At 36.4% G+C, this 7,542-nt stretch overlaps 1 protein-coding gene across 1 annotated transcript; it reads right to left on the bottom strand.

Annotated features, from left to right (window-relative positions):
• Positions 1 to 595: 595 nt before the first annotated feature.
• Positions 596 to 6,161, bottom strand: LOC106094063 (UDP-glycosyltransferase UGT4). The gene is made up of 3 exons (XM_013261235.2): positions 5,413 to 6,161; positions 1,404 to 1,566; positions 596 to 1,343 (listed from the first exon to the last, which is right to left on the bottom strand). The coding sequence occupies exons 1-3, from the start codon at positions 6,099 to 6,101 to the stop codon at positions 612 to 614; spliced, it is 1,584 nt and encodes a 527-aa protein (XP_013116689.2). The 5' UTR covers positions 6,102 to 6,161; the 3' UTR covers positions 596 to 611.
• Between the last annotated feature and the right edge of the window lie 1,381 nt (positions 6,162 to 7,542).

Genomic DNA, 7,542 nt, shown 5'->3' with positions numbered 1-7,542 from the left:
TTGCCCCTATTCCTTAGTGGAATGTTCATGGGCAAAAATTTGCAATTTGCGGAGCACCCATCTCCGAGATCTGGCGTTTTTGAAAATTGGGGTATGCGGGAGGGTCCCCCTTTGGATATCAAAAAATGTAGTGCCCTATTTTCACCGGGGACTCAAACTTTGTAAGGGCTAAATTCATCCGGGCCGTACAAAATTAACCCACATGCGTTCTTTGGAATGAGTTACATACCAACGCCTTTTGTTTTACACGAATTACTAAAAAATTTGCTTATTTTAGGCATTTTCAAAGTAAATTGTAAGTAATGTGGTTTAACTTTGAAATCATTAAAGAAAATAATTTACCTATTTTAATTTTTTTTTTACATGCAAGCATAAGTACGCAAAAGTGCTGCGCGAGGTATGTAGCTCTACCGTAATAGGAAACTTGTAATCAGAACTAGCTTATCATTATCTACACACAAATCCATTGGTCTCTAAACACGAATAAGCCATGACCTACAAAATGCTTAAGAAACTAAATTATAGACATTTAAAAAAATTATCCAACAATTTTATTATAACATATAATTAATAATTAGTATTAGTATTTTAAAGTAAAAAATTAAGAAATTCTATTCTTTTTTCGTTTTTTGTGCATTTCTACCGCATAGTAGCCTCAACACTAATTTACAGAAAACTTTTATAATTTTCCATAATAAATAAATGACTAGACCTATTACTACGAAGACATCCAAATTATTGGCCTCTACAAAGGACATAGACTTCAGAGGACTTTGTAAATGAGGGGCACCCTTGTAGCGTAACAAATATTCCAGCCAATAGGCGGCATTATCCTTTATTCTCAAAGGTCTATCGCGATAGAGATTAGAAAATTGCTTAACATTGTTTGTGTAGGTTTGATTTTCCAAAACTTCCTTCACAGTCTTATAGATAACCTCTTCCGACAATTCTTCTTCATGATTTATGGACAAACCATAACCCCTTGCGACTACCTCATCCATATTCATGAATTGATCGGCAAAAAGTGGCAAACCCACTATGGGTACACCATAAAATTTAGCCTCTGTAATGCCACCTTTACCACCATGGCCAAAGAATAACTTGACATTAGGGTGGCCCAAAATATCGCCTTGAGGTAACCAACTGCGAAATAGGATATTCGAAGAATTGCCCGGTATATTTGTTTCAACATCATATTTCCAGAGTACCTTTTGAGGCAACTTTGAAAGGGCTTTGTAGATCTTCTCCAGAGCATTGGGTTGTAAATGACTTGCTTTGACATTTGAGCCTAGACAAAATAAAATTATACCATGTTCGGCGTTGCTGACAAATGCTTCAAGATCCTGAAAGAGACAGACACCAATTAATTTTGCTATTTTTTATAGAAATAAATTTTTAATCACTTTTGGTAAAGGTTTAGGTTCTTCATTGAGATGAATACCCCCGATTTCTATCATAGCTGGTACCAGGGCTCTTGCAGGCTTTTCACTAAAATGATGACTAAATAAGACCATAGAAGCACGCTGCTTGGCCTTCTCTAAGGGGGCGTAGTGGTGGAAATGTTTGCTGTAACGAAAAACGCCAGAAAAATTTCTTGAACTTAAATAAAAAACACAGTTTTTAAGAAAATTGCCCTAGAAAATTCTATAGGGTAGCTGATACGAAGTGATACAAGTTCACAATGCTATATTTCTGAAACTTGAAATGACAGCAATGCGATATTTGTTTCATTGACAGTATACTGTTTACTAAGCATTTGCTTATTCGCAATTGATTTCAAGCTTTATATTGGGTTGCCCAAAAAGTAATTGCGGATTTTTTAAAAGAAAGTAAATGCATTTTTAATAAAGCTTAGAATGAACTTTAATCAAATATACTTTTTTTACACTTTTTTTCTAAAGCAAGCTAAAAGTAACAGCTGATAACTGACAGAAGAAAGAATGCAATTACAGAGTCAGAGACTATATGAAAAATCCGCAATTACTTTTTGGGCAACCCTATATATGAGTAGCCTATTCGGACCCGCTCCGCTGCGCCTTCTTCAACTCTCTAATATCTTTTTAGGGTGGGGAAACTTCACCCTGAATGTGGATATCAAATTCGTGCCACTGTAGCCCATGTTCGCCTATGACGCTAAAGCCTGCATTCGAATCCTGGCGAGAACATCGGCAAACATTTAAAGCGGTGGTTATCCCCTCTTAATGCTGGCGACATTTGCGAGGTACAATGCCATGCATGGTCATGTAAAAAATTCTCCTCAAAGAGGGACTCGGACTCGGCTACAAAAAAGGCCCCCTTTCATTGAGTTTAAACTTGAATCGGAAAGCACTCATTGATGTGTGAGAAGTTTGCCCCTGCTCGGTTCCTGGCCAAATATTTACTTTACTCCCAAATGTCTTTCTTTTGAATCCTATATTACCGTGTTGGTAAATATTTCCTGTTTAGGGGGTATTTTGGGGGTGGGGTGGCCACCCAGACACTTGGCCCTTAAAGTAAATGTAAGCTTTGTGCTCTACTTTCAAATCCATTTTATATGAGCCCCACATTAACATGATCGGTAAATAAGTTCTGTTTGAGGGTGAGACCCCAGAGTCATTGTCCCGAAAATGGGTATCAATTTCCCAAAAATTAATCAATGTCCAACCCAAATATCTTTTATATAAGTCATATATTACCATGGTCGATTAATACGTCCGATTAGGGAAGTATTTTGGGGTGGGGCGACTATCCAAACACATGGCTCTTCAATTGGATATCAAATTCGCTTGAGTTCTATATTGTCTTGATTGGTCTATATATCCATTTGGCGGGTTTTGGGCGGCCCCAGAGGCACCAAACCCCAACAATAGAAACCATGTTTTGTTTTTGGTGAATGTAAGAGTGCAAAACAAGTGAGCGCGTGCTAAGTTCGACCGGGCCGAATCTTGTATACCCTCCACCATGGATAGCATCTGTCGAGTTCTTTGCGCGGTATCTCTTTTTGGGCAATCAAAGAATAATGAATAAGAACTGCTATGCTATTGGAGCTATAACAAGTTAAAATCGGATTCGGAGCATAAATGAATTGAATGTCATTGTTCAATATTTCAGTCCATTCGGATAAGAATTGCGCCTTGAAGGTGCTCAAGAGGCAAAATCGGGAGATCGGTTTATATGGGAGTTGTATCAAGCTATAGATCGATTCAGACCACATTGGATAAATATGTTAAAGGTCATTGGAGAAGCTGTTGTACAAAATTTCTACCAAATCGGATGATAACAGCGCCCTCTAGAGGCTCAAGAAGTCAGGATACCAGATCGGTTAATATGACAGGAATATCAGGTTATGTGCCGATTTGCGCCATACTAAAATGTTATGATGATCGAGAATATAAATACTTTATGGGTTCTGAGACGCATATTTCGAGGTGTTACAAATATAATGACGAAATTAGTATAGCCCCATCCTATGGTGGAGGGTATAAAAATTTAGAACGAATTGCATTACCAATCTCCGAGATCTGGGATTTTTGAAAATTTGGGTAATGAGAAGTTCTTTTGAGGGGAGGTATGGCACCTCAGACATTTCGACTCAAATCTCAAAAATCAATATCCGTTCTCGAATCCCTTTAATTTGAGTCTCATATTGCCATGGTCGGTAAATATGAACCGTTTGGAGGGTGTTTTGGGGCTAGGGCGGTTACCGGCACTTTGCTCTGAAAATTTGTTCATTCAATTTCGTTCTTTACACCAAAATACCGTTGATTTGAGCTCCATATGGCCATAGTTGGAAATGAAGTTCAGTTTAGGGGGTGCTTTGGGGAGTACCCCCAAACACTTGACTCCAGAATCGGAATCGTACTAGCCGTATCCGTCCGTCCGTCCGTCCACCCGTCTGTCGAAATCACGATAGCGGTGGAACGCGTAAAGCTAGCCGCCTGACATTTTGCACAGATACTTAATATTGATGTAGGTCGTTGGGAATTGCAAATGGGCCATATCGGCTCAGATTTAGATATAGCTCCCATATAAACCGATCTCCCGATTTGACTTCCTGAGCCCTTACAAGTCGCAATTGTTGTCCGGTTTGGCTCACATTTTGCATGTAGTGTTCTGTTATGACTTCCAACTACTGTGCCAAGCCTCTGGAAGCCGCAATTTTTATCCGATTTGGCTGAAATTTTGCACATAGTGTTCTGTTATGACTTTCATCTACGAGGCCAAGTACGGTCCGAATCGGTCTATAACCTGGTATAGCTCCCATACAAACCGATCTCCCGATTTGACTTCTTAAGCCTGTGGAAACCTCAATTTTCATCAGATTTATGACTTCTGACAACTGTGCCAAGTACGGTTTAAATCGGTCAAGAACCTGGTATAGCTCCCATACAAACCGATCTCTCGATTTGACTTCTTGAGTCCTTACAAGCCGCGATTTTTATCCGATTTGGCTGAAATTTTATGTTATAACTCTCAACAACTGTGCCAAGTATGGTCCAAATTGGTGTATAACCAGATATAGCTACCATATTTTAGCAAAATCCATGGTGGTGGGTTCCCAAGATTCAGCCCGGTCGAACATAGCACGCTTTTAATTTGTTTGTCTTTAAACCTATTTTAGAAAATTCGACATCGATTGAATGAAACTTGTTTCATTGATGCAATGAAGCTCTACGTCGGTTCCAAAACAATGACAAATTTCATAGCATTAATGTAAGATTTCATTCCGGTTACGAGGGGTTTCCTTTCAGTGCACTACTCCGACTACTGAGCCGATGCCAACTTTGTTCTTCATAGGTATAGATGCGAATCTCGGAGCAATTGATCAAAATTTTATGAATTTGCTTTCACGCTGCTTAATCACACAGACTGGAACATTGAAGTCGGATCTGTGTAGTGTTCATTGCTGTCACGAGAAGCTTTGCTGCGAGCTACAGGGCGCGTCCACAGGTTGCTGCAGTCGCGGACAATCAGCGGTATCGAGCGGAGAGTCTCAGTGCGGCACCGGTTCTTGCACAAATACTGAGTGCCTATGATGCTCAATATAACAAGGCGAGTTATTGGCGCCTTTAAATAACCAATGGCCACCTTTTTCCCTCGGCGATCGGTCCTTTGGACCGGATCGAGCTTGCTCACCTACAAGAGCTTCGCGAGAATCACCACCTTCACATGAAAATGTGGCTACTACAACAACAACAGCAAAACCAATGGGTCTAGAGAAAATGTTAAAACATGGCGCTGCTAAAATCCTATTTTAAGCCGCGCTAAGTTTCTTATCTTTAATCGGTTAAGTTCGAAAGGGGGTCATATCGGACTATATTTTGTTAGAGCCTCCATAAGATACATCTCCCCCTCAGACTATCATAGTGGGTTTAAATTTGATTATTTTTTCCTACGAAAGTTTTTATACTCCCCGTAATATCAATACCTTACCTATAGATATCCTTTATGGTGAAATAGTTTATGTTCACCATGGTTAATTCCATAAGTGCAGCAAATAAATTTTTCACACGAAACAAAAATCCTCCACTTTCGCCATATGGTACCGGATTCATCAAACTCAATGGGGCATAGGTCATTTCCATGGGATTGCCAATCAAATGCATGATTGGCGAAACAGGTATATTGGGCCACACCAGAGCTACCGGACAATCGAAATGCTCAGCCAAGCCGAAAAAGAAGTCCGCATAGATGTAGCCAAAGATCATTAAATCAAATTTATTTCCTGGATTAAACATCAATTCTTGAATTTTGGCGTCCTCAAGAATTTCACCCATCATTTGTGTTACATGATACATTAGAGTAAACGATTTGCGCAATCTTTCTATGCCACTGGCCTGAGTGGCTGTTATAGCGCCGGCCATGTCCTTAAAACCCGCATCAAATTGTATGCAGGTCATACTGGGATGCAACCATTCCGATTTCAAAGGCAACGAAGAAACCACTGTGACATTATGATTTCGTTCGGCCATTACTTTTGCCACGGCCATTTGTATGACCAAATGTGATGGACTGAAGGTAGGAAGGAAGACTAGAATATTGGCTGCATTGACTTGTTGCTGGTGCATGAGACATAGTGTCGCCACAAATGTGAGGGCAATTAAATTCCTTGATAAATACATGGCGCACGCGATAAACGCGAATTTGGTTGCAAAATACAAGTGACGCGCTACCACTCGACTCGATCGTTTAAATATAACTGATTGAGAACCAGTTTAATTATTCTCAACTGACGAATAGGGGGTAGAGATGCCAATACTGAAATATGGGGTCTGCAGTAAAACAATGATTTGCATTTTTCAGCATAAATCACATTTCACTTAAAAATGGAACTTAAATGTTTCATCAATGTTGTATGTAAGAGTCAAATTTTTATGAAATTCAATTATTAATAATTTTTTTCTATAAACCAATCCAAACTTTAAAAATTCAAAAATCCATAAAAACCAAGATGTGATAAACCACTAAAATTAATTAAGAAGAACAAAATATAATTCAACATAAAATAAAAAATTAAATAAACGAAATTAAAAAAATAAATAAACTGTAGATAAATAAAAAAAAAATTAAATTAAAATAAAATAAAATAAAATAAAATAAAATAAATTAAAATAAAATAAAATAAAATAAAATAAAATAAAATAAAATAAAATAAAATGAAATAAAATTATATAATATCAAAAATAAATAAATTAATCTATAAACCAATCCAAACTTTAAAAATTCAAAAATCCATAAAAACCAAGATGTGATAAACCACTAAAATTAATTAAGAAGAACAAAATATAATTCAACATAAAATAAAAAATTAAATAAACGAAATTAAAAAAATAAATAAACTGTAGATAAATAAAAAAAAAATTAAATTAAATTAAAATAAAATAAAATAAATTAAAATAAATTAAAATAAAATAAAATAAAATAAAATAAAATAAAATAAAATAAAATAAAATAAAATAAAATAAAATAAAATAAAATAAAATAAAATAAAATAAAATAAAATAAAATAAAATAAAATAAAATAGAATAAAATAAAATAAAATGAAATAAAATTATATAATATCAAAAATAAATAAATTAATAGATAAAATTATAATATAAAAATTAAAAGAAACAAATAAAAAAGCGTTAAGTTCGGCCGGGCCGAATATTCGATACCCACCACCTCGGGTATATATGTAAACCACCTTTCGCATAATCCGGTAAAAAATGCATAATTTAGGTCCCATAGCAGCTTTATCGAAATAATGTCCGTTTTGGACCTAATTAGTACAGGTCATTGTTCAATTTTGTAGAGCAAAATTATTCTCTTTTTGATAACAATATCGACCGATCTGAACCATATACGTCACTGTTCCAAATTTCGGCGAAATAAAACAACAAATACACCTTTTATGGGCCCAAGACTTTAAATCGGGAGATCGGTCTATATGGCAGCTATATCCAAATCTGGACCGATCTGGGCCAAATTGAAGAAATATGTCGAAGAGCCTTAAATGACTCACTGTCCCGCAAAATTAAAAGGTTTACTTCGAATTAAAGACCTGATTTTTAATAAAAGGG

Source organism: Stomoxys calcitrans, chromosome 2, assembly GCF_963082655.1.
Source record: "Stomoxys calcitrans chromosome 2, idStoCalc2.1, whole genome shotgun sequence".
NCBI lineage: Eukaryota > Metazoa > Arthropoda > Insecta > Diptera > Muscidae > Stomoxys > Stomoxys calcitrans.
Note: the sequence above shows the minus strand (reverse complement) of the source record. Positions and strands in the feature narration are given on the sequence as shown.

Bases quoted from the DNA above. Each gene is read 5' to 3' on its own strand.
- LOC106094063 (XM_013261235.2), bottom strand. From the start codon at position 6,101: ATGTATTTATCAAGGAATTTAATTGCCCTCACATTTGTGGCGACACTA. The intron at 1,567-5,412 runs GTAAGGTATTGA...TTTTCGTTACAG, and splicing joins ACCATAAAGGATATCTATAG to CAAACATTTCCACCACTACG. The intron at 1,344-1,403 runs GTGATTAAAAAT...TGTCTCTTTCAG, and splicing joins AACCTAAACCTTTACCAAAA to GATCTTGAAGCATTTGTCAG.